This window comes from Mobula hypostoma, chromosome 26 (assembly GCF_963921235.1).
Source record: "Mobula hypostoma chromosome 26, sMobHyp1.1, whole genome shotgun sequence".
Taxonomy (NCBI): Eukaryota; Metazoa; Chordata; class Chondrichthyes; order Myliobatiformes; family Myliobatidae; genus Mobula; species Mobula hypostoma.
In genome coordinates, this window is record NC_086122.1 from 22301636 (window position 1) to 22329135 (window position 27500).

Sequence of the window (27500 nt, forward strand, 5' to 3'; positions counted from 1 at the left end):
TGCTTACTGGTTGAGGCAGTAGTGAACTGTCCACAACCTTGGCATTCTTTTTAACCCTGGACTGGGTCTCTGACCACATTACTCGATCCATCACCAAGACAAACTGCTTCCAGCTCTTTAATATTGCCCATCTCCCCCCACCCAGCCCCTGCCTCAGTCCATTAGCTGCTGAATTTCTTATCCCAATCTTTTTTGCCTCCACATTGGATTATTCCACAGCTCTCCTGACTCTCTTGCATTGCCCACTCTTTCACCCCCAACCATAGACCTAATGTTAACATCCTCTCTTCTGTTCTTTGTATCTGAAAATCTCGTTCCCTCAACGGATGGTGGGAGAAGAAGTCTAAGAATATATTCAAACCGCTCTTCCAATTATACTGAGATTTTTAAAAAATCAACAACCATTTTTCCAGCCAATCACATTTATGAAGACCAATCCTTCTAGGTTCTTATCACCCATCTTTTTACCTCCATAACCTTCCACATCCTTATCACCAACCTCCCTGCCGCTGTAACCTTCCATGTAACAATCACTCAATTCCCTACCTCTGTAACCTTCCATGCATTAATCACCCACTTCCTTACCTCTGTAACCTTGCACATCTTTATCAACCACCTACCTCCTCCCATAACATTCCACATCCTTTTCACCTGCCTGCCTAGGTCTGGAGACCATGGGAGCTTTACAACCATCAGTGAATTCTACTCCTAACTCAGTAAAGTTAATTCTGAATCCTGATCATTCCTGAAATTAGTTGCTCCACTATTACAAGCCATACTCTCAGGCAGCAAGTCCAAAGTGTCTGGAATTCCCTTGACAAGTCCTTTCTGTCACTCCCCTCTCCTCCCAGAAGATGGTCCTTCAAGCCTATGTCTTTCCTAAAGCTTTTGCTCTAATTCTGACATGCCCTTATGTGACGTGTGTGAAATTCTGATTGATGTTGCTCAGTGAAGCCCCTTGGAACATTCTGCCAGATTGTAGATGTTCCCTCTCAGGCAAGTCCTGCAATGTACTGCCATCTCCCCACATTCGATACGACCCTAATTCTCTCATTCAGTGTGCTCTTGTTCACGGTTGCAAACTGGGTAGCAATGTGGAGATACAGTACGTCTCTAGCTTAAGAGGCGTAAGGCACTCCTTCCCTCCGCTAGCCTGCAGGTCACCCTTGGGCAATGCGCAGCCCACCCACCCCCCCGATCAGGGTGTTGTGAAGCCATGGGAGCAGGTGACTGTCTGAACAGCTGGTGCACATCACAAGTCCTGGTTATGCGACCACTGACGCCTGGCAGACTATCTCTGAAGAGTACTGATAATGGCTGGAGTCACCCGTCTTGTAAAGACACTGCCCAGAAGAAGGCAAGGGAAAACCGCTGCTGTGGAAAAATGTAACAAGAACAATCATAGCCATAGAAAGATCAGGATCGCCTACGTCATACGACATGGCTCATAACGAACGAACGACATGGTTGTAACACTGCAGAACAGAGTACTTTGTAATATTAAGAGTTTTAACTTCCTGATGAATGGTCTGGGACCGAAAGATCGACTCTTTATTCCTGCCTCACCAGTGCAGAGATGCCACTTGGTGCTGTTCCGGGGATAAGTGGCTGGAGGGGGATTGGAGGGGAGAGTAGAGTGAACAAGGAGTCGTGGAATTGCTCCAGATTTCCAGTAAGTGCAGTCTTTCTTGTGACAACAGATTATTAATTTTGTTCAACCTTTGTTTTTTTTTGCGTTGGTTTTGTTTAATCAACAGTCATTTATAGATTCATTAAGGGACTAATCACAACTGACATGACATTCCTTCATTATGGCACTGGAGCATTGAGCTAGCTTAGTTAATCAAGTTTTCAGTAGAGTTTGAACTTACAGCTCTTTAACTAATTAATGAACCTACTGTCCACTGGGGCAAATTGACAGAAGACAACGTGCAATCCATTTTCTGCTTTAAATTATGCATTGCCTAAATAAAATTCACTGTACCTCAGCTCAAGTACTAATTTGATTGATAGGCAGTATTAATATAGACCTGGGGAAAGCAAAGGTGCCTGAAAACTACAGAGTCTTTAATTGGTTGTGTGCAGTTACACAGCTTATGCAGGGCCAAGACCCTTTGTTGGATATTTGAGTCAGAATAGGTTCAATATATGTGTATGTGCTCAGAGGAAGAGAGGGAGAAAGAGAGAGAGATGGAGATAGATAGAAGTGGAGAGAGAGGAAGAAAGAGGGAGGGAATTAGAGGAAGAATAGAGAGAGAGAAGGAGATGGAGAGGGATGGAGATATATAGTGGGGGATAGAGATAAAGATAGACAGGGAGAGGGAGAGAGGGGGAAGGGGAGAGCGAACACAAACAGTGACAGAGAGAGGAGAACTTTTGCCTCACATATTAGATGGTCAAGTCCCAATCTGACCTTGGGTGCAGCCTTTATGTTTCAGCGATCAGTCTCAAGTTAAAGGCACAGGCTGCTAAGAAGTCTGGTTTGCAAAAGGAAGTGACAAGGAGAATTTTTGTCTGAATCAGCCAGATGCACACAGTGGGGTTATGTCGCCAAGCACATCAAACATGGTTACAAATTGGGATGGTTGTGTACTCAGAGGGTGAGTCCCCACAGCACTACTTTATACTTTATTGTCGCCAAACAATTAGTACTAGAATGTACAATCATCACAGCGATATTTGAATCTGCGCTTCGCACTCCCTGGATTACGGATAGTAAATACTAAAAATATTAAAAATAGTTAAATTAGTAAATATTAAAAATTTAAATTATAAATCATAAATAGAAAATAGAAAAGGGGAAGTAAAATAGTGCAAAAAAACCGAGAGGCAGGTCTGGATATTTGGAGGGTACGGCCCAGATCCGAGTCAGGATCCGTTCAGCAGTCTTATCACAGTTGGAAAGAAGCTGTTCCCAAATCTGGCCGTACGAGTCTTTAAGCTCCTGAACCTTCTCCCGGAGGGAAGAGGGACAAAAAGTCTGTTGGCTGGGTGGGTCGTGTCCTTAATTATCCTGGCAGCACTTCTCCGACAGCGTGCGGTGTAAACTGAGTCATTAACTGCGAGTGTTTGGGATCTCTGCTGCCAGAAGGTTTTAAGACCATCTATGTGAGTTACTTTGTCCCAGCAAAGGTATCTGGAAAGCATCACGTGCAGCTGATGTTATTTAGTAGAAAATAGTATAAATATCAGCAGCATTGGGAACTTGTTTGTATATTCTTCTACTCATAAGAACTGTACCTGTAAGTGAAAATCCTTTGTAGTTTATTTATCTTTTGTAATTTGGAAATCTTTAAGGAATCAGAGTGTTAAATGTGAATTAAGAATAATTTGTATAAATTTAAACATTTATCATTAAAATAAAATAAATTGTGTGTAAGCTACTTCTTTGGCTGAACATTTCTCCTCCTCGGTAGGGAAGAAGTCCGACCATTCAAGCAGTGAGTATTGGTAGCTGAAGTTCACCATAGAGATCATTCAGGAAGTAAGCCAGTCTTTGAAGAGTAGGTGGATACAGTATGATCTTCCTACAGTGAGGGTATGAGTAGATAGCTATATTAGATGGGGCTCAAAATCTTCTTTTGAGCTTAGGGCTTTTGAGGATAGGGATCTCAAAGCCATCACAGTAGAACAGTTATACTTTTCCCAAGAATGGCTGTTACAGTCAGAAACAATGTGAGCACCAGTAGGTGTAACCCCCGTCTTCTGTTTTGCTGTCTAGGTGCCTCAGGATGAATGGAGTAGTGGGTACCCAGGAGTAAACAAGGACGGGGAAATCCCTTGTCGGCGAATGCGCAGCGGCAGCTACATCAAAGCAATGGGGGACGACGAAAGCGGAGACTCGGATGCAAGCCCAAAGATGTCACCAAAGGGAGCTGCTCAGCACGAGAACTACCTGAAATCAGTCACTGCAGGGAGCGGCAGCGAGAAAAGTCGCTCAAAGTAAGACCACACAGCCTTCTGTTGGCTTTCGTGTGCCCACACTTCTCTGTGTCATTTTCTTTCCCCTTTTAGTTTCATTGTATGTATTTCTGACCAACACAGCACACAAAATGATGAGCATCATTGAAGCTTTCTGTGCCAATATATTGGAAGTGAATGTGATAAAAATGCAGGTATTTATATCTATCTATAATGCGGATTGCTAGGTGATATATCTATTACCCCTGTTTTGCAAGTCAGCTGAAGTGACTGGAAAGTACAAAATTTCCATTTAACCCAGCACCTCCTTGGGTTACACAGAACAAATGTCTCTAGGTTTTCACTAGATTACTATACAGCAACCTTTTCAGAGAATGTGGATTTGTGGATGCTGATAGGTGTGTCGCTGTGTCAGGTGAGCTGTTTCCTCCAGTTAATAAGCACACAGTGACAACTGTCAGTTAACATTTTGGGAAATTGTTGCCATGATGAGCTCTATTAGATTTCATTTCAGATTTTTCACTAAAATTCTTTAAATAATCACAAAAATACAATCTTTTTCAAACCATGGGTTACTTGGTAAAACGTATTTGTTTACTTTTACATTTTCTTCTCACTTTATTCTTTGTAATATTTTAAATTGAAGTTCTGGTAATTTATTATTAATAGAGCTGAAAATGGCTAAAACTAAGCATGGTGAATAACCACGTTCTTTTCTTCACCTGGTGTGAAATCTTAAAAAGCTGTACTGAAAAGTTAATCTGATTCGTGCACAAGTCTGCCTCTTTACAAATTCAACTATTAGTGAAAGTTTTATTAAACAAAGCTACTAGAGTGCAGTATATTACATCAAAGTGATACAGGCCACTCAATCCACTGAGTACCTATTAGCTCCCAGCATAACAATCCCTTTAGCCTCATTCCCTCTCTCCTTATTTTCCTGTCCCCTTATTGGCTTATTATCAGTAACACGCGCCAGTAGTCTCTCCATTGATTCTTTTTGGCATTAACCTATGCTAAGGTGTAATTTAGAGAAACCAATTAACCTACCAGCTTATTTCTATGATATGGGAGGAAACGAGAGGACCCAGAGGAAATCTATGTGGTAACAGAGACAAAGCACCAATAGCACCTGAGGTCAGGATTTAACCCCGGTCTTTGAGCTGAGACAATAACTTTTGTGCCTCCCTAATAAAATGTGTACTTAATAAAAATAACACAGTTTTCAAAAGCCTTCTCGTTTCCAGAACAAGCAGCAAATTCTGATATTTTGTTATTGTGGAGGTGGATAGTTTGTTGGTAGACCCCAATTTGAAAGGATTGAATCTAATACTCTTCTGAAAAAATAAGAGAGAAATACAGCAGTGTGATTGGTACAATTCATGTTTAAAAATCATTCCCCTAGAAACTGGATTTCACTTCTTTTTGCTGTACTGAATAAATCCCCTGCAAAAAAGTTAGTCAAGCACAAGAACATGAGATGCTTATGTTTAAAACAGTTCCCTGGTTGTTTCCACCCACCATCATGTGTTAAAAGGGGATATGTGTTGCTCCCAGTGCGAGCTAAGTCTGCATTAATCACTGCAAAGGATATTCAATCTTAAAGGATCTCTGCCTAGGTAGCCACAGGTAAAAGGCTGCCAGGAAAATGAGGGAAAACATGGGAAACAAAGGCACTGCCCTCTCCTCGGTATGAGACCACTTCCCTATACAATCATCTGCCCTGGCTGTGTCTCATCACACACGTGTCACACCATTACAAAATGCAGGGAGATCTACAAAGAAGATATCATAGCCTTGACATCTATTGTATGAATGCAATTGTATTACACAAAAGCAGAAATGATCTTTCAAATATCCTGAGCACTGGAAACTGAGACTAGAATCATCTCCTTGGCAACCTCAAGACAAAATGCTTCTGCTTCACCTGTGAGAGAACCTAAAATCTTGCACGTGAGGGAAAATGCAGTGTGTGCAATTGTCATTCGATACTTGAGTGACGTGGGGGAAAGATCAGATGCCTTGGGTAAATTAAGTGTGAAAATCCCCGAGCCAATTTCCCAATGGACAACATCTCACTCAGAAATGATTGCTAACACAATCTGACCTGAGTTAAATCGTGTTTATGTATTATTGGCACAAGAAAAACAGGTGCTATTGGATTTACTTTCTAGATATGATCTGCTCTGGGTGACTGAAGATATTGGCACAGTAAGCGTAAGCACAACATTTGTATTTTCTTTTTCCTGGCCATGCACATTTGTCCTTTATCTGGAGATGAAGGAGGGAGTTGGGATCCGGGTTTGGGTGAATGGGCTTCTCCTGGTTGTCGTCAAAGCTGTTTTGCATCAACAATCAACAAAGATAGGAGATAGTCTGATGATCATCTGCTCCCAATAAACATTATTCTGTGGTCAAAGATTATTTGTCATGCTGCATATTCCGATTCAAGTGCAGGATCAGACAGAAACTCGGAAGGGTTAAACAAAACTTGGAATTTCATGAACTAAAGTAATAAAGCAAAGCAGTAGAACTCACAAGGTCTTAAAAAAACTTGGCCGGAACTTCACTAGGGAAGGAACAGGATGACCAAGCCAACAAGTGGTGGGCAGGGCCCCTTTAAATACACTCCAGGGCATGAAAGACTCTCTGCCCAGCTGATAAAAACCACAGCTGACACTCAACTATTCTAAAAAGGGAAAAAACTCCAAGGATACTTAATTGGACACCTGCAAGGTCTCTAAGAATTAACTGGAAGTAATCAAGGACAATGGGAACTTAAATGTAAACTAGAGTAGCTCTAATAATAACACATAAAAGGCCCAAAACGCAACAATACAGTTAATTATAATTAATAAAACACAGAGAACAGAGAACACAAAAAACCAATAGCATAAAAACTCACTACTTTATACTTTATACCGTATTGTCACCGAACAATTGATACCAGAACTTACAATCATCATAGTGATATTTGATTCTGCGCTTCCCGCTCCCTGGATTACAAATCGATAGTAAATATTAAAAATTTAAATTATAAATCATAAATAGAAAATAGAAAAATAGAAAGTAAGGTAGTGCAAAAAAACCGGAGGCGGGTCCAGATATTTGGAGAGTATGGCCCAGATCCGGGTCAGGATCCGTTCAGCAGTCTTATCACAGTTGGAAAGAAGCTGTTCCCAAATCTGGCCATATGAGTCTTCAAGCTCCTGAGCCTTCTCCCGGAGGGAAGAGGGACAAAAAATTTGTTGGCTGGGTGGGTCGTTTCCTTGATTATCCTGGCAGCACTGCTCCAACAGCGTGCGGTGTAAAGTGAGTCCAAGGACAGAAGACTGGTTTGAGTGATGTGCTGCGCCGTGTTCACGATCTTCTGCAGCTTCTTTCGGTCTTGGACAGGACAACTTCCATACCAGGTTGTGATGCACCCTAGAAGAATGCTTTCTACGGGGCATCTATAAAAATCAGTGAGGGTTTTAGGAGACAGGCCAAATTTCTTTAGTTTTCTCAAGAAGTAAAGGCGCTGGTGGGCCTAATTGGCAGTGGACTCTGCTTGGTTGGACCAAGTCACTACCCTCAGAATACTCAACCGATGACCTAAGGTCATGACATTATCCCATTGTTCAAGTAGGTTTCTGCTTTAATAAGACTGGGTTGTTGGGCGATAGATGAAAACATCTGATATTGTACTTGTTTGGGAGAGGGGAGTGCTCGAACATTAAATCCAAGAGAATATCAGGCATAACAATGTACTTATTCAAAACTTACTTTAGGTCTGGATTTCAAATTACTAAACAAGGCATAAATATGCACAGCCACCTGTAATTTTCATTGTGGAAAGATGTCCATGAATAGTGAGTCAACGTAAAAAAAATCTAAGTAATAATAACCAATTAAAGATGTCTTAATTTTTATTGTGTTGATTGATTACAGAATTAAAAGATTCCGAGCATGTTTCACTCCAATTTACAAGCTGACATTTCCATGGTAACCAATATAATTTCATTTAAAATGGTAAATATTTGCAAATGTATTATCCATCGTGAGACCTACACTCCGTGGCCATGTTATTAAGTACATCTTCTCGTTAATGCAAATATCCAGTCAGCTAATTAATCATGCGGCAACAACTTAATGCATCAAAGTATGCAGATGTGGAAATGTTGTTGTTCAGACCAAACATCAGAATGGGGAAGAAATGTGATCTAAATGACTTTGACCGTGGAATGATTGCTGGTGCCAGATGGGGTGGTTTGAGTAGCTCAGGCGCTGCTGGGATTTACTCACATAACAGTCCCTAGAGTGGCAATTTCATGGGCCAAAACACCTTGTTAATGAGAGAAGTCAGAGGAGAATGGGCAGACTGACTCAAGCTTACTGGAAGCCAAAAATAACTCAAATAGCCACACATTACAACAGTGGTGTACAGAAAGCATCCATGAACAAACAATACGTTGAACCTTGAAGTGGATTGGCTACAGCAGCAGAAAAACCATGAACAAGCAGAAATGTACTCAGTGGCCACTTTATTAGGTGCAGGGTTTCTCCAATAAAATGAACACAGAGTGTAGTTATGTGTAAAAGGTATAAATCATCCATCTTTGGCAAATGCCAATATGCCAGTTCAAATAAACCATGACATGATCTCTACCAATCACAGTTACAGCATACAACACTGTTTGAAAGTCTTAGGCACATATGTATATGTAGCTAGGGAATCTAAGACTTTTGTACAGTACTGAATATGTCGAAATGGAGTAGACAGTGAGTTTGTAAATCTGGTGGGAGCAAAGGATGTTGGGAATGGAAGGGTGGAGCACCGTGGAAGGGGTGGCAAAGAAGGGGCTGGTGTAGTGCACACCCAGCCCTGAGACACCAGGTAAGGTGATTTGATTCCAAAAAATTGGTTTATTAATCATTACAGAATGTCTCTCTGATGCTTCCCTCTTCCTTCCCCTTTTCTCAACCATGATTCCCCTCTCCCTGCCCCCTTCCCACTGTCAGTGCACAATAGAGACCCACATCAGAATCAGGTTTATCATCAGGTTAATTCCATTTTCCCTTCCATTCCATTATGTCCATCCATGGCCTCCTCCACTGCCGGGATAAGGCCACACTTAGGCTAGAGAAACAACACCTTATATTCCATTTGCGTAGCCTGCAACCTGATGGCATGAACATCGATTTCTCAAACTTCCAGTTATGCCTCCGCCCACCCCTCCCATTTCCCATCCCCTTGTCCCTCTCTCATGTTATATCCTTGCCCCTTGCCCATCCATCTCCCCCCCCCAGTGCTCCTCCCCTCACCCCCTTTCTTCTTTCTACCATAGCCTTCTGTCTGTTTCACCAATCAACTTCCCAGATCGTTGCTTCATCCGTTCCCCTCCAAGTTTCACCTATCGCTTGGCGTTTCTCTCTCCCCTCCCCCCACCTTTCAAACCTACTCCTCAGCGTCACACATCAAAGTTGCTGGTGAATGCAGCAGGCCAGGCAGCATCTATAGGAAGAGGTACAGTTGATGTTTCGGGCCGAGACCATTCGTCAACTGTACCTCTTCCTATAGATGCTGCCCGGTCTGCTGCGTTCACCAGCAACTTTTATGTGTGTTGCTTGAAACTCCAGCATCCGCTGTTTTCTTCATGTTTGTGTTTTTAAACCTACTCCTCAGCTTTTTTTCTCCAGTCCTGCAGAAGGGTTTCGGCCCAAAACATCGACTGTACTTTTTTTTTCCCCATTGCTGCTGCCGGGCCTGCTGAGATCCTCCAGCGTTTTCTGTGTGTTGCTCGCATTTCCAGCATCTGCAGATCTTCTCTTGTTTCAGGTTTATCGTCAGTCACATACAGTATGTCATGATTTTTTTTAATGTTTGCGGCATAAAATCAGTACAGGGCTGTGCAAATGTCTTAGGCACCCTAGTTATATATACTATATGCGCCTAAGAGTGTTGCACAGTACTGTAGATAGCAATACAAAACTTCCAGCAATTCTGCAAGAGGTTATACTAACAATACCATGGAGCTGTATATTTTGCGAGCAGTCAATAACTCTCTGATGCATTTCAAGAGATGGTTGTGAACTATGATACTACTACTAAATCAAAAAAATAAACTGTACTTTTACCTTGCACTTGACTGCTCTCTCCCCAAGAAGTGCAATTTCCCTGAAAAATATGTGAGATATTTCTGTTAAGTAACAGTTTAACGCTTTCTCTCATCCAACAAGTTCCTGGTGTTAAAGCACTGGGATGATACTTCATCGAAATTAAAGTATAGTTTCTTTTCTTTTGATCTGCTCCAGTGCAACAAATAATTGGCAACTTCCACTGTATTCCACATCAGCAACCTCACCCACACTACCATTCTGAAACTGAATCAGAATAAGGGCACTGATATAGGTTGTAAGATTTGCTGTTTTGCAGCAGAACTATAGTGCAGAACATAAAATTTACCGTCAGTTATAACAGTAAGTAAATAGTGAAAGAGAGGAATAAGATGGCTCAACACAAAATGTTGTTCTGACACTTTAACCTGCTCAAATAATCTAAGTCTTCCCTGCCACATTGCCTTTCAATTTTCTTTCAACCATGTGTCCTTAAATATCTCTAACGTATCTGCCTCCACCACCATCCCTGGCACCACGTTCCACGCACCAACCACGAAGAATAGGACATCCCTCCCTATACTCTTCTGCCAACACTTTAAACATTTTCCCCCTTGTATTAACCATTTCTGCCCTGGGAAAAAGTCTCTGGCTGTCCACTCGATCAGAATCAGGTTTAATGTCACTGGAATATGTCGTGAAATATGTTTTCTTTCCAGCAATACATTATTATAAAAAACAATAAATAATAATATGATTTTAAACATTAAATTGAATAAGTAGTGGATAACGAGAGCACAAGAAATGTATATTGATTCAGTATACTTGCGTTCATTGTCCATTCAGAAATCTGATGATAGATGGGAAGAAGCTACTCCTAAAACATTGAGTCTGTGTCTTCAGGCTCCTGTCCCTCCTCCTTGATGGTAGCAAGGAGAAGGGAGCATATCCTGGTGATGGGGGTCCTTAATGATGGATGCCACCTTTTTGAGGCATCACCGTTTGAAAATGCCCTCGATGCTGGGGAGGGTAGTGCCCGTGATGGAGCTGGCTGAGCTCGCAACTTCCTTCAGCTTTCTCAGATTCTGTGCCCTCAACCCTCTATACAATCAGGTGATGCAACCAGTATGAATGTTCTCCATGGTACATGTGTGGAAATTTGCAAGTCTTTGGTGTCCTGCCAAGTCTCCTCAAACTCCTCATGAAATATAGCCGCAGTTGTGTCTTTGTAATTGCATCAGCATGTTGGGCCCAGGATAGATCCTCAGGAATGTTGAAAATGTTTACCCTTTCCACTGAAGATCACTCACTGAGAAATAGTGTGTGTTCCCTCAATTTTTCCTTCCTGAAGTCCACAATCAATTCCTTGATCTTACTGGCGTTGAGAGCAGGGCTGTTGTTGCAACACCACTCAACCAGCTGATCTATCTCACTCTTGTGCACCTGCTGGAGTTGTGTCAACAATAGTTGTGCCATCAGAAAATTTGTAGATAGTGTTTGAGCTGTGCCTAGTCACATTGTCATGGGTGTAATGAGAGTAGAGCAGTGGGCTAAGCACACATCCTTGAGGCCGTGTTGATTGTCAGCAAGAAGGAGATGTTACTTCTAATCCACATTGACTGTGGTCTCCCAAATGCGGAAGTCAAGGATCCAGTTGCAGAGGGAGGTACAGAGATTCAGAATTTGGAGCTCGTTGATTAGTACTGAGGGTATGATGGTGCTGAACACAGATCTGTAATTAGCAAACAGCAGCCTGGCATCAGCATTGCTATTGTCCAGGTGATCTAAGGCCAAGTGGAGAGCCAGTGGGATTGCATCTGTTGTAGACCTATTATGTTGTTTTTCCTCTCTGTGCTTTGTGGCACGCCAGGCGGCAACCTTCCCATTTTCTTAGCATTTATCTGCTTTTTACGAGGTGGAGTGCTAGCTCGACGTTCAACCCAGCACGGATGGAAAGCGTGCAAGAAGTTGGCCGGATTTGAACCTGGGACCATTTGCCCATACTTACAGCAATAGGCAAATTGCAGCAGGTTGATTCTGGCCATGACCAACATCTAAAAACACTTCATCACTGTAGATACATACGAGTGCAACTGGACAATTGTCGTTGACGCGGATCACCCAACTCTCCTTGGTCTGATTGTCGCCTTTTCAAGCAGGTAGGAACCTCCGACAGCAGTAATGAGAGATTCAAAATGTCCTTGAACACTACTGCCAGTTGGTTGGCACAGGTTTTCAGTGCCCTCCACGGTACACCATCAGGGCCTGACACCTCTCAAAAAAATGTACTGACGTCAGCGTCTGAGACAGAGATCGCAGGGTCACCAGATGCTGCAGGGATTTGCACAGGTCTAGTTTTATCCTTCTTTTTAAAGCCTGCAGAAATAGCATTGAGCTTATCTGGGAGTGAGGTATCACAGTAATTCTTGATGTTAGGTTTTGCCTTGTAGGACATAATGGCCTGCAAAATCTGCCAGAGCTGACATGCATTGGATTCCATTAGAATTCAACTGGAATTTCTTTTGGCCCTTGAAATAGACTTCCATAGGTCATGCCTGCACTTCTTGTATAGTTCTGGATCACTGGTCTTGAATGCCACCAATCTAGCCCTCAGCAGACCACGAATCTCCCGGCTCATCCACAACTTTTGTTTTGGGTGTGTCTGGTATGTTTTCAAAGGCACACATGCATCTACACAGGTCCTGAAGAAGTTGGTGACAGCTGTGGTGTGGCGTACTCATTCAGATTTGAAGATGCATCCCTGAATATTCCCCAGTCCACCGACGCAAAGCAGTCCTGTAAGCGCTCCTCTGCCGCCCTTGTCCGTGCCTTCTTTGTCCTCACCACTGGTGCTGTAGTCTTTAGTCTCTGCCTATACACTGGGAGTAGAAATCCAACCAGGTGATTAGACTTGGCAAAGCGCAGGTATGGAATGGTACGGTAAGCATTCTTGATGGTGGTGTAACAGTGGTCCAGTGTAGTAGCTATTCAAGCTCCACAGGTGATATGTTGATGGTAGTTATTCAGACACTTCTTCCACCCAGCATGGTTGAAATCCCCTGCAATGATAGGGAATGAATCGGGGTGCACTGTTTCATGACTGATGATCACAGCGCTCATGTCCTCCAGTGCCTTCCTGACATTGCCCAGAGGTGGAATGTACACTGCGACCAGAATGACGATGCACAGCTCCCTCGGGTGAGCAGGATTGAGACAGAATCGCCACGTCTGTGTACCACGATGAGTTAATCTTCGGGCATATTCCACCTCTTTTACCTTTTAAAGGCTCAGATGTCCTGTCGGCGCGGTGGAAGGTGAAACCCTTGAGCTTCAGCACTGCATCCGAAATGTGGTGGGGGAGAGGGAGGATGAGCCAGGTTTCCATGAAGCAAAGTACTCAGCAGTCCCTTATGTCCTTCTGGTACTGTAATCTTGCTCTGAGGTCTCAATTTTATTTTCCAGAGACTGTACATTTGCCAGCAGGATAGCCGGGAGTGGGGTGTGTTGGGACTTTGCATTGCAATCGTACCTGTAGCCTAGTTCTCCTTCGCTGCTTCTGTTTTCTTAAAGGGAAACATTACTTGCAATCTGAGTTTGCTGTCCGGATTTTGAGGATGGAATGATGTTGCTTATTACAGTACCCGTGGCTATGACCGGATTTCAGCTGTAGTGGTCCTAAATAGAAATGTTTGATGATTCTCTTCTGAGCTGTATGCAAAGGGTCACTGCATATCAGTACCATTTAATTCCTCTTACCATCTTGTACTCCTCTAATACATCACCCCTCATCCTCCTTCTCTCCGAAGAGAAAAGCCCTGGCTCGCTCTACCTCTCCTCATAAGACATGCTTTCTCATTCATACATCATCCTGGTAAATCTTCTCTGCAACCTCCCGAAAGCTTCCCCATCCTTCTTATAATGAGGCAATCGGATCTGCACACAATGTCTCAAGTAGGTTGTGTTTATGGGCTCATGGACTGTGGTCAAACATGCATGCATTCCTAGCCCACAACAATGTGGCCACCTCATACCTTCAGCTTCCGCGAGTCACTCTGCTACCTGTGTTCTCTTTAGCTACTGTTGTCAGTTCCCTCCACATGATGGACGGAGGTAGCCTTCTCCTTCTACTCAGAGTCAGAATCAGGTTTATTATCATCGGCATGTGACGTGAAATTTGTTAACAGCAGCAACAGTTCAATGTAATACATAATCTAGCAGAGAGAGAAAAAATAATAATAACAAATAAACAAGGAAATCAATTACGTATATTGAATAGATTTTTTTTAAATGTGCAAAAACAGAAATACTGTATTTTTTAAAAAGTGAGGTATTGTCCAAAGATTCAATGTCCATTTAGGAATTGGATGGCTGTTCCTGAATCGCTGAGTGTGTGCCTTCAGGCTTCTGTACCTCCTACCTGATGGTAACAGTGAGAAAAGGGCATGTCCTGGGTATTGGAGGTCCTTAATAATGGACGCTGCCTTTCTGAGACACTGCTCCCTAAAGATGCCCTGGGTACTTTGTAGGCTGTACCCAAGATAGAGCTGACTAGATTTACAACCCTCTGCAGTTTCTTTTGGTCCTGTACAGTAGCCCCCTCCATACCAGACAGTGATGCAGCCTGTCAGAATGCTGTCCACAACTATAGAAGTTTTTGAGTGTATTTGTTGACATGCTAAATCTCTTCAAACTCCTAATAAAGTATAGCCGCTGTCTTGCCTTCTCTATAACTACACTGATATGTTGGGACCAGGTTAGATCCTCAGAGACCTTGACACCGAGGAAATTGAAGATGCTCACTCTCTCCTCTTCTGATCCCTCTATGAGGATTGGTATGTGCTCCTTCATCTTACCCTTCCTGAAGGCCACAATCAGCTCTTTTGTCTTACTGACATTGAGTGCCAGGTTGTTGTTGTGGCACCATTCCACTAGTTGGCATATCTCACTCCTGTATGCCCTCTCATCACCACCTGAGATTCTACCAACAATGGTTGTATCATCAGCAAATTTATAGATGGTATTTGAGCCATGCCTAGCCACACAGTCATGTATTTATAGAGAGTAGAGCAGTGGGCTAAGCTCACACCCTTGAGGTGCACCATTGTTGATCGTCAGCAAGGAGGATATGTTATCACCAATCCACACAGATTGTGGTCTTCCAGTACTCCATTTCATCTGTAATAAAATTGAGCAGCCTCAATGCTGGGAGATGATAGGGAATTGATCACACATCTAGCTGTCTATAATACAGAACATCCGTACATCACAGATACTACCACTGGTCTCTGATCATTCCATAAAGAATGAGACATTTTAACAGTTATCATTGTATCTGCCACCTGAACTTTGAAAGGTGCCAGAAAGCCTTGACTTATATCCATCAATAAGGAAAAGTCCTGGCCCGGATTTTAGTTAATGTAATCGTGACAGTTACGCATGCGCGGAGCAAGAACAACCGTGGAGTGGCATGATTAAAAGTTTTTATTGAGTCATATTAGTAATATTACACGCTGGGCAACCTACCGTGTAAGAGCTACGAACCAGAACCACTGAGGTGAAATATGCACACTTGAAAGCCCGTGGAAGAGAGAGAACCCTCGTGCACAGGAGACCCAGTCAATTCAATGCACAATCAATCAGCTGCATGTGGGCTTGCCGTGTTCTCGATACAGATCAGGTACAGGACACCACTCACTGCCTTTGCAAAGTAAATTGGACATCATCCTCCACTGGCAGCACGTACACAGTTAAACGGGGAAAATCAGACTGTTGGCACAATCCTCTCTCAGGCCTTGATACCAGTGATGGCTAGTGCCTTAAAAAAAAAACATGTGAGGTAGCTGAACTATTTTCATAAATATCCATTAAAGTTTACCAGGCAGAGTTGAGACATTTCATTGTAAGGGGTAGGGGGACAGCTTATATGTAAATGTTAACCAGTCTTAATTATTGCTTTGAAAATTAGTTGTTGTGAACATCCAATCATTCCTTCAATCTAATCATGATTAGATATTCAAAATACTAAAGTGCCCTCTTTATTTCCCTGTCTGAGATTTGAATTTGATTTGTCTCTCTTCTACATCACATTTTGAATTCATTTTCTGCGTAAGGATACTCTGACCTGTTTGATTAAGGAAGTACAAAACCTATTCATCAGGCTGCTAGATCCCCATAAGAGGGTTATTTGTTATAGAACATAAAACACTACAGCTCTGGACAGCCTGTTCAACCCACGATGTTGTCCCACTTTTGATTCTAACTTATACTAAATGTCCTCCTCCTGTGTTTCGCCCATATCCCTCCATTCCGTTCATACTCGTGTGTCAATTCAAAAACCTCTCAAACTCCTCCAAACTGTTTCCTTCCGCTTCAACCCCTGGTAACTCAGTCCAGGCACCTAACACCCTCTGCATAAAAAAAGTACCCCTTACATCACTTTCAAACCTCCCCCACCCCCCCCCACCGCACCTTAAGAACATGTCCTCTGGTGTTTCAGACCTTTACCCTGAGGGAATCTTGCTGACTGCCTGTTCTGTCAATGTCACTCTTCCTTTGAAAAACCTATATCAGGTCTTCCTTCAGCCACTGACACACTAGAGAAAACAGACCAAGTTTTTTTAGATTATGAGGACACGCAGTCCTCTTTTATTGTCATTTAGTAATGCATGCATTAAGAAATGATACAATAGTCCTCCGGTTTGATATCACAGAAACACAGGACAGACCAAGACTGAAAAACTAACAGAAACCACATAATTATAACATATAGTTACAACAGTGCAACAAAACCATAACTTGATGAAGAACAGGCCATGGCATAGTAAAAATGTTCAAAGTCTCTCGAAAGTCCCACATCTCACGCAGACGGGAGAAGGAAGAAAACTCTCCCTGCCATGCCCGACCACAGTCTGACTCAGTCGTCTGAAAACTTCAAGCTCCGATCAGCTCTCCGACACCGAGTACCGAGCACCATCTCTGCCAAAAGCTTCGACCTCAACCTCGGTCGCCAGCAGCAGGCAAAGCCGGGGATTTTGGGGCCTTCCCTCCGGAGATTCTCGATCTCACAGTAACAGCGGCTGTGAACCGGGCATTTCAGAAATTTCTCCAGATGTTCCTCTGTGCTTTCTCACGTCTGTCTCCATCAAATCAGAATTGTGCATGGCATCCTACTTACAAATACGATATTATTTCACCGGAGAGCTGCGCGCACTGCGTCGCGCCATCTTCTCCTCCCGCCCTTAGAATAAGTTTGTTAGAATAAGATTGTCCAATCTTCTGTTATAGCTCATCTCCTCTAATCCAAGCAGCATCCTGACAAAACCCTTCTGCACCCTTCCCACGTTCTCCGCATCCTTTCTATAATAGGGTAACCAGAACTGCACACAGTACTCCAAATGTGGTCTGACTGAAGTTTTATGCAGCTGCTGTGTGACTTCTGTTTTGGTCCTACAATGTCCCCAGATACAGGGTGGGGAAAAGTAAGTGTCAGATTGTACAACAGACCGATCAGGAATGCACAGTGCTAATAGCAACCCACTTCTGTTTTCCCATTTTAACAACGGGAGTTTAATAAAATGTTTGTGAAGTTAGTATCATAAATGTCCGATAGCAATGTGAGGGACTAAGCCAGAAACAGGAAGGCAGAGATATCGTGCACCTCCTTTGATAAGGTAGTACCCTGTGGCTTGGGACTCACTCCCTCAAATCTGTCTGTTCTCCTCATCGTGATACCAGCAGGTGATTATCACATAGTCCACTGGAAGGGTCCATGACTTTTTAAACTTAGCGTAAGTTCTCACTGTCACAAACTTGGTCTGTCATGGTTCTTATTTTGCCCGTTATGCCGCTGGTGCTCAGGGCAGCAATGAAGGTCATCCACCTCTAACGGAGTTCACGGCGTCCTTCATTGTGTCAGTAGCTTCTTCTTGGTTTATAGTCAGTCAAGCAAGTCCACGGTGGAGATTCAGGAATATCATCACACTTAGATGTAGAAGGATTCTTCACTGCTGTTTCTGTAACAGGTTTGTTTTACCAGTGAAGGTTGTTAGCCCTAAGCTGAAATCCCCAAGCCTGGAGGATTGGTGGGCCACTCTTAGTCTGGCCTCTACCCTTTGACCTGTTGACCCTACCAAAAGCCAAAGCATGAAGTCCTGACTCCAGCCAGCATCGCTCTCCGGGTCATTGAGGCACGCGAGCCTCCAAGGTTGTGGTCCTCTTGGAGGTATTCTGTCATAGCTGTCAGCTTTATTTCCAGCTCAGTCTGGAAAGAATTCTTAATTCAACTTCTTTAATGTTCATAGAGTATCGTTGGGTGCTGCCACCTAGAGATGAAAGTGATTTGAGTGTCAGTTGAATTGATAATTAATTCCATTGAGAATCTTACACCCAATTTCTAATTTCTGTTTTGCCTTTGCACACAGTTGAAACTACAAGCAGCACTGTGGCTGACTCTGGTAAAATAAGCAGTGCTGATGTCTTTGGATAGAATCCAGACTCAACATTTCAAGAGACATTTCAGTATTGTAAGTGTACCTAAGGGTGGCAGTAATGACATAGCATTCATCTGCAAAGGTTATTTTAGGATGTGTGTAGATGAAATAGACCCATTTAACTGACATTTTACCTGACACTTTCTCCACAGGCTGAAATTGATGCAACTTGCTTGAGAAGGTCTGTTTCGTCTTTCATTCTCACACACTGAAGAAGAAAAATAAGATCTCTCACTTACTGTAAATCTCCCTCTTAAGGACTCGAAAGGTTACTAAAACCCCTTATGGTGGCTGCCATTGTAATGGAACAGAATGGGGGAACCAATTTGTGGGCAGTAAATTCCCATAAAAAGCAGCGTGATCAATCAGCATGATCTGTTACTTTATCATGTTAGTTTGTGGATAAGTAATTGCCAGGACACAAAGGATAATATTTTATCTGATAGATGACACTCTGAAGTGAACAACAACCCTTCAGTACTGCCCGGGGTGTCAGTCTGATTTATGTTCTGAAACCCTCTGGCGTCTTTCTGCTCAGAAGCAAGATCTTTCAAATTCCATTTTATTTTTCGGTTGTGTAACACTTCCAACTTAGGATGGCCTAGACACCTGTTGTTAGCACCCACTTTAACCAGTGGAAAAGGCAGGAGGTGCTCACACAAAAGCTGGACCATGCATCCCTCCCTAAGTAGTCATAGTTAACTTGCATTAGTGGCAGTGCCATTAACTTAATAAAATGTGCCAGGGCATCGTGGAAGCATTCTCAAGGGAGAGGAAGTTGGGATCTGAGCCATTGAGTTTGTGGTAGGGGAGGCAGATGGCTAATTCACAGTTGTGTCAAGAAGAGCCTCCTAGCTAAAGTAGTGCAGCACATTCAGTCCTGCTTTGCTCATGTTTTGCAATGCAAAAAGAATGATTGTAACGGCCCATCCAGACTTGCACTCCATTCTTAGGCTCACCAATGAATTAACCCAGAGGACTGGACGGAGAAGGAGAGTGTTAATATACTTCCAAGTTGAGATTGGGTGTGACATGAGGAGGAAATTTCAGATAGTAGCATCGTTATGCTTGACCTCAGCTTTTCATTGGTGGATAAAGTACTTGTCCATGGGTCAAATTGATATACTTTGTCCATTTGATGCCTGAATAATCAACATGTTGTTTAATTATTTCTACTTAATTACATTGGTGACAATGTCCTGGCCAGCCAAAATGATGATTGAATAATTTCCAGGTCAAGCAAGCTATACTGCTGAATTGATCTGCTGTGTGTAAAGTTTCAAATAGGACAAAAACAGGCCATTCGACCCACTATGTCCGTAGATGTCTAAGCCTTGGTGATTCAAGGCCTGCCTCAATGCATCTTAAATATTCAGAGAGTCTCTATCTCCACCACCACCACAGGCATTGTATTCTAGACTCCAACCATTCTCCTTATGAAAAATTTCCACCTCAGATCCCCTCTTGGACCTCTCATTTTACGTCCTTCACTCATTTCTGGAAAGGTCACCCTACTTTTGCCAGGAGATGTCATCTTAATGTCTTCCCTTTGCACTTTATGTACATTATTTACTGAGCAAATTTTTCGTTCGCAGACTATTTTCTCTAATTCCACCCCAACACACTGCCTAACAGAAGGTTGACAAGTACAATTTCTACCCAAAAGAACACAGGTCATCAGTAAGAGTAACAAACAGAAATGATGAATTAATTCTGCCATGAGAAAGTAACATCAGTGAATACTCCAAAACTATTCACAGATCCTCAGCATTACTGAGCGATGGTTATGTTAATAAAATTGAATTTCAGAAATAGAGCACAATGTACACTGCTACTATTCTTCTTGCTTCGTGCAAGCAACTAAAGGTGGATTTCCATCCCTCTTTTTTAATATAATATTATATCTACAGTATATATTAATCATAGAAGAGCTGGAGACTTCTCCCGGTGCCCTTGCAAAGTAATGGTCCCTAGAGCAGTACCACCAGAACAAATTAACCGTTGACTTATCTCAATGTGAACTAAAGGCCATAGTTCCTCTTCAAACAATAGCATTAATTTATTGCAGAAACAATTTATCCCCTGTAAGTGCTTTGAGATATTCTGCTGATATGGAACTGTCGATATAAACGCAAAGTAGAGTGGATAGCGTAATGCTTTACAGATGACCCGGGTTTCAATTCCTGCAGCTGCCTGTAAGAAATTTGTACATTCGTTCCCTGACCGCGTGGGTTTCCTCTGGATGCTCTGGTTTCCTATCACAGTCCAAAGACATACCAATTGGTAGATTAATTGCTCCTTGTAAATACTTTATACTTTATACTTTATTGTCGCCAAACAATTGATACTAGAACGTGATATTTGATTCTGCGCTTCCCGCTCCCTGAATTACAAATCAATAGTAAATATTAAAAATTTAAATTATAAATCATAAATAGAAAATAGAAAAATGGAAAGTAAGGTAGTGCAAAAAAACCGAGAGGCAGGTCCGGATATTTGGAGGGTACTTAGGGTACGGCCCAGATCCGGGTCAGGATCCGTTCAGCAGTCTTATCACAGTTGGAAAGAAGCTGTTCCCAAATCTGGCCGTATGAGTCTTCAAGCTCCTGAGCCTTCTCCCGGAGGGAAGAGGGACTAAAAGTGTGTTGGCTGGGTGGGTCATGTCCTTGATTATCCTGGCGGCATTGCTCCGACAGTGTGCGGTGTAAAGTGAGTCCAAGGACGGAAGATTGGTTTGTGTGATGTGCTGCACCGTGTTCACGATCTTCTGCAGCTTCTTCCAGTCTTGGACAGGACAACTTCCATACCAGGTTGTGATGCACCCTAGAAGAATGCTTTTTACGGTGCATCTATAAAAATTAGTGAGGGTTTTAGGGGACAGGCCAAATTTCTTTAGTTTTCTCAGGAAGTAAAGGCACTGGTGGGCCTTCTTGGCAGTGGACTCTGCTTTGTTGGACCAAGTCAGGTCATTTGTGATATTGACCCCGAGGAACTTAAAGCTTTTGACCTGTTCCACTTGCGCACCACCGATGTAAATTGGGTCGTGCGGTCCGCTACTCCTTCTGAAGTCAACAACCAATTCCTTCATCTTGCTGACGTTGAGGGATAGGTTATTGTCTTTGCACTATGCCACCAAGTTCTTAATTTCCTCTGTATACTCAAACTCATCATTACCTGAGATACGGCCTACAATTGTTGTGTCATCAGCAAACTTATATATTGAGTTCGATGGAAACTTGGCTACACAATCATGGTGATTGACCTGTGATTAGGCTAGGATTGAGATGGATGTTACAATGATCACCCCTTGAGGTAATGATAAGTGAGGAACAGAGCATCTGTATTTACCCTCAAGTAAATTTTATTGTCTCAACTAAAAAGGCACGTGGGTTCACAAGGTAACTACCTGTGTGCACCCTTCTAGAATCCCTGACCCTTCATGAATGGTCAATGAAGAGAAAGGGTATTGGCTGGGAAAGGAGTCTACGTTGGCCAGGTGATTCAAGTGGTCCCGATCTCCATGTATCTGTGGGGTCCTCCTAATCTGTGATGGTTGGTCTCTGGTTGCTGGACAGATAGTTCCCCTGCATATTTGGAGCTCCTGACTCCTATAGTGTTCCTCATCAATTGAGCTGGTGGATCTCCATCCCATTGGCTCAAGGTCACCTGGTCTACCTGGGTCACCTTCTTACTGGTCATTGTACCGGGCTGCAACCATCATTGTCTCATGGTTCTGCCTACCCTAGCCTGGCGTATTTGTGTCTTTCAACTCTGACTGGTCCAAACCTGTTAAATGAGGCAATCCACACAGAGCCTAATGAGATCACAGACTGGTTCTTTGGTAGGTCTGGCATTTTACAGAATAAGTAGCTGCTCATTAGAGAATGCTCTCAGATTTAGCTGGTCCTGGTGCCCACATTCAATTGCTCTGATTAGATGGTCCCTGAGCAAGAATCAGTTCAGAGTCCACAAAATGGGGGGGAAGCAAACAGAACTGGTTTGTCTGCTTCCCCTGTCCCTGATTAGACTGTCGTTTCTTCTGGCCAACACGGGGGATTGCTGGTTGGCATGACTCAGAGGGCCGATAGGGCCTACTCTGCTCTGTATCTCAATAAAATTAAAAATTAAGACATTCACAACTTAAAATATTTTAGTCCACTTCTATCCAGCAAAAAAAAAACAAGTGAAATTAACTTTTGCCATTTGTGGAGAGTTGCGTGATAGTGAATCAATCATCTCTTCTTATACTGAGCCTTGTTCTCCCCTCTATAGATAAGCTGCAGATTTGCACCTCCGGTACTTTTGCATAAGCAACACTCTAACATTAATGTATTTCTGTCCACCCATACAGGTTCAGTTGCAAACACTGTTCTGACCCTTATATATGCAGTCATTCCCATCTGCAAGGACAAACCGCAATGAACTACAGCCTGGATAACCTACACCGGTCTAGTCTTCGTACTCCCTCTAAACTTCCGTCCAGGAATCAGGGCTACAGTCGGATACTCAGTGCCAACAATCAGGTAAGATCAGGTATGAGATTTTGCAATGAACCATTCCCCAGGCGAGTAAGATATAGGAGCAGAATGAGGCCTTTTGGCCCGTCATGTCTGCTCTGCCATTTCATCATGGCTGATCCATTTTTCCTCTCAGCCCTAGTCTCCTGTCTTTTCCCTGTTTTCCTTCATTCCCTGACCATTCGAGAATCTATCAACCTCTGCCTTAAATATATGTAAAGACTTGGCCTCCACAGCTCCCTGTGGCAACAAATTCCACAGATTCACCACTCTGAGGCCCATTGAGCACTGGAGCTAACCTAGGCATAAAGTCCATTCTGGGTTTGGTCTTTTTAATGGTAATCAACTTAAGTGATGAAGGACATCCTGTTTAAACCACTTGAGATAACAAGGTGCCACAGGAGATTGAAAGACACTTCTTGCATTATTTTGTTATCGTTGCATCGTTTCACCTCCAGGTCCAATGAAGAATCCAGCAAAAACTGACAGCCCAACTCCTGATTAAAGTTCAGCAGGCGGACTCATTGGCATGTTGTCAGTCTGGTTATTACTGAGTATCGGCCTGTGTCAATTTAATGTTTAGCATTCAGGGAACACTCAGGCAGATTGACGATTGACAGTGGGGCCAATAAAAATGCCTTGTTTAGTACAATAAATGATTCATCTACTGGGAGCCAAAAGCTGCAGGTTGCATTTATTTCTCTGCTGCTAGTAACTGTAAACTGTGAAAGTCTAATTGATATATGGGGGACTTTAATACCCTCCTCTAATTGGACATGTGTAGCATCACTGCTGTCCAATCCAACCAAGTCTTATTTCTGTGGGAGGTAGTAAGGCAATTATAATAAAAGATCAAACAACTTGGCCTCAGCTTTATTTACCCACCTGTTGAGGATCTCGTAATTACCACTTAAGTAGAGGTGGCCCCACACAGTTTTTTGCAAAGCAAAGTTTGGACTTAGTGTCGAGAAAATCCTGCCAAATGCAGCCGGATAGGATGCATCCTGTGGTGTGTCTATAAAATTGTTGGGATTACATGCCTGTTCAACAGCAAGAGCAGCTTACAATCCTGACGAATTGAAGAGACTCAGTGCACACCTGACAACTCAAGTCTGGCAGCACAGTGAAGGACTTCACGCAGCCTTTAACCTCATGACCCACTCTATCATCAATATCAAACAAGGAGGTTGAAGAAGGCTCAAGAAGTATAGAAGACCATACAAAGCACCATCGAAAAGGACAGGAAAATGAAGCTGCAACACAGGATTAAATCAGAGTACTAATGTTTAACATTCCATCCTTTCAGATCAATACATCACATCAGAGCATCAGAGTAGCACAAGGGAGAACAATTATCGAATGCACTATAAAGTGTGATAGTTACAGAGAAAGTGCAGTGCAGGCTGATTCTAAGATGTAAGTCCATATCTAGGTAGATTGTAAGGGCAAGAGTCCATGTTATCGTGCAAGGGGGCTTTCAAAAGTTTTATAACACTGCGATAGGAGCCATCTAGATCCTGGTGGTACTTGCTTTTTGGGAGTGGGGAGTAAAGAAAATGTCCAGGCTGAATGGGGTCTTTGATTATATTGGCTATTTTACCAAGGCAGTGAGAAGTATAGACTGAGTCATTGACTCATAGAGCATTACAGCACAAAATCAGAAGTTTCAGCCCATCTCATCCAGGCCAACTTGTTTTTTTCTGCCTAGTTCCATTTATCCGCACCTGGACCATAGCCATCCCCACCCCTCTCATCTATGAACTTATCCAAACTTCTTTTAAATGATGCGTTTGAACCCGCATGCACCATTTCCACTGGGAACTCATTTTCATTCACGTCACCGTCAGTGAAGTAGTTCCCCTTAAGTATTTCACCTTTCACCCTAAACCTATGACCTCTAGTTCTAGTCTCACCCAACCTCAGGTGAGAGTGCCAGCATATTTTTACCCTATCTATACCCATCATAGCTGGCATCCCGATGACTCCAATCGGAGTTAAGGGCTTTCTTCTCATACACATCATAATTTTGTGTACCTCCATAAGATCTCCCCTCATTCTCTTATGATCCGAGGAATGAAGTTTTAACCTATGCAACCCTTCCCTGTAATTCAGGTCCTCAAGTCCCAGCAACATCTGTGTAAATTTTCTCTGAACTCTTTCAAGCTTATTGATATCAATATCAATGACCCTCAGCCACCAGGCTTTTGAACCATAGGTGATAACCACTCAACTTCATGGCTACGTAGCTGAATAAAAGAGATTGAGCATTGTCCATTTAGGCTTAATGATGCACTAACTGATTGGTTATATTGTGGAAACTTACAAGAAAGCTTACAAAAATGGCTCCTAACTGAAGAACACTTACATTTAAAAGAGCAGTTACAATAACTATCAATGGAAACAGCAAAGATGTAATTGAGTTGCAGGTAGGAATGAAAGTGAGTGAACAAAATTGCAATGTCTGAACATAAACTGGCCTGGCTGAACAAAATGTGTGTCTGTTGTGGCAGGGGCTTACATACACCTGACTAATGCATGTTTAAAGGCAATACTTGCAGAAAATGCAGCAAAGTAGGGCACATACAAAGAGCATGTCAGGCAGTCAAAAGTAAATGGACTGTACTGGGAAGACAGATAAAAAGTCAACTTGCAGTTTCGAAAAGAGCACCAGTCAGCATGCCATTGAGAAATCTGACAATGTTGAGAGTGACACAGGACTGCGTAACCTTGAGATTTACAGTATAAAAATGACCAATAAACAAGCATTATGGTTTAGATTAGATTAGATTATGAGGGCACACAGTCCTCTTTTATTGTCATTTAGTAATGCATGCATTAAGAAATGTTACAATGTTCCTCCAGAATGATATCACAGAAAAACAAGACAAATCAAGACTGAAAAACTGACAAAAACCACATAATTATAACATATAGTTACAACAGTGCAAAGCAATACCGTAATTTGATAAAGAACAGACCATGGGCACGGTAAAAAAATGTCTCAAAGTCTCTCGAAAGTCCCATCATCTCACGCAGACGGTAGAAGAAAAAAAACTCTCCCTGCCATGAGCTTCCAGTGCCGCAAACTTGCCGATGCAGCACCCTGGAAGCACCTGACCAGAGCCGACTCTTGAGTTCGTCCAAAAACTTCGAGCCTCCAACCAGCCCTCCGACACCAAGCACCGAGCACCATCTCTGCCGAGCGCTTTAACCCCGGCCTCAGCAACAGGCAATAGGGAAAGCCGAGGATTTGGGGCCTTCCCCTCTGGAGATTCTCGATCGCACAGTAGCAGCAGCAGCAGCAAAGCAGGCATTTCAGAAGTTTCTCCAGATGTTCCTCCGTGCTTCTCACGTCTGTCTCCATCAAATCAGGATTGTGCACGGCCCCTACTTAACAAATACAGATATCATTTTGGAGTGGCTGCGCGCGATGTGTCGCGCCACCATCTTCTCCTCCCCTCCTCCTCCCACCAGAAGTGAATAACAAATTAACTAAAATGGAATTGGACACTGGTTCAGCTGTTTCAGTCATTTCACAAAATGAGTTTGAACGGCATTTCAAAGATATCCAAACAAAAGTTTATATTGATTGGCACCTGATTAGTTCCAAGGGTTTAGATGGCCCAGAGTTTGTTAAGTGTGTCCAGGACGGATTCCTGTCACAGTATGTGGACAGGCCGACGAGGAGAAATGCCATGCTAGATCTAGTACTAGGTAATGAACCGGGTCAGGTCACAGATCTCTCAGTGGGTGAGCATCTGGGGGACAGTGACCACCGCTCCCTGGCCTTTAGCATTATCATGGAAAAGGATAGAATCAGAGAGGACAGGAAAATTTTTAATTGGGGAAGGGCAAATTATGAGGCTATAAGGCGAGAACTTGTGGGTTTGAATTGGGATGATGTTTTTGCAGGGAAATGTACTATGGACATGTGGTCAATGTTTAGAGATCTCTTGCAGGATGTTAGGGATAAATTTGTCCTGGTGAGGAAGATAAAGAATGGTAGGGTGAAGGAACCATGGGTGACAAGTGAGGTGGAAAACCTAGTCAGGTGGAAGAAGGCACCATGATGTTTAGAAAGCAAGGATCAGATGGGTCTATTGAGGAATATAGGGTAGTAAGAAAGGAGCTTAAGAAGGGGCTGAGAAGAGCAAGAAGGGGGCATGAGAAGGCCTTGGTGAGTAAGGTAAAGGAAAACGCCAAGGCATTCTTCAATTATGTGAAGAAAAAAAGATGACAGGAGTGAAGGTAGGACCGATTAGAGATAAAGGTGGGAAGATGTGCTTGGAGGCTGTGGAAGTAAGCGAGGTCCTCAATGAATACTTCTCTTCGGTATTCACCAATGAGAGGGAACTTGATGATGGTGAGGACAATATGAGTGAGGTTGATGTTCTGGAGCATGTTGATATTAAGGGAGAGGAGGTGTTGGAGTTCTTAAAATACATTAGGACAGATAAGTCCCCGGGGCCTGACGGAA

General features: G+C 42.9%; 1 protein-coding gene across 12 annotated transcripts in view; it reads left to right on the forward strand.

Annotated features, from left to right (window-relative positions):
• The window catches only part of LOC134338201 (disks large-associated protein 2-like), a 787855-nt gene that overhangs the window by 704266 nt on the left and 56089 nt on the right, over nt 1-27500 (forward strand). For all 12 annotated transcript variants that reach the window (XM_063033864.1, XM_063033863.1, XM_063033857.1 and 9 more), the window contains 2 exons: nt 3722-3942; nt 22858-23029. In XM_063033864.1, coding sequence (XP_062889934.1) covers nt 3722-3942; nt 22858-23029 — 393 coding nt within the window. The remainder of the gene's footprint in view (nt 1-3721; nt 3943-22857; nt 23030-27500) is intronic.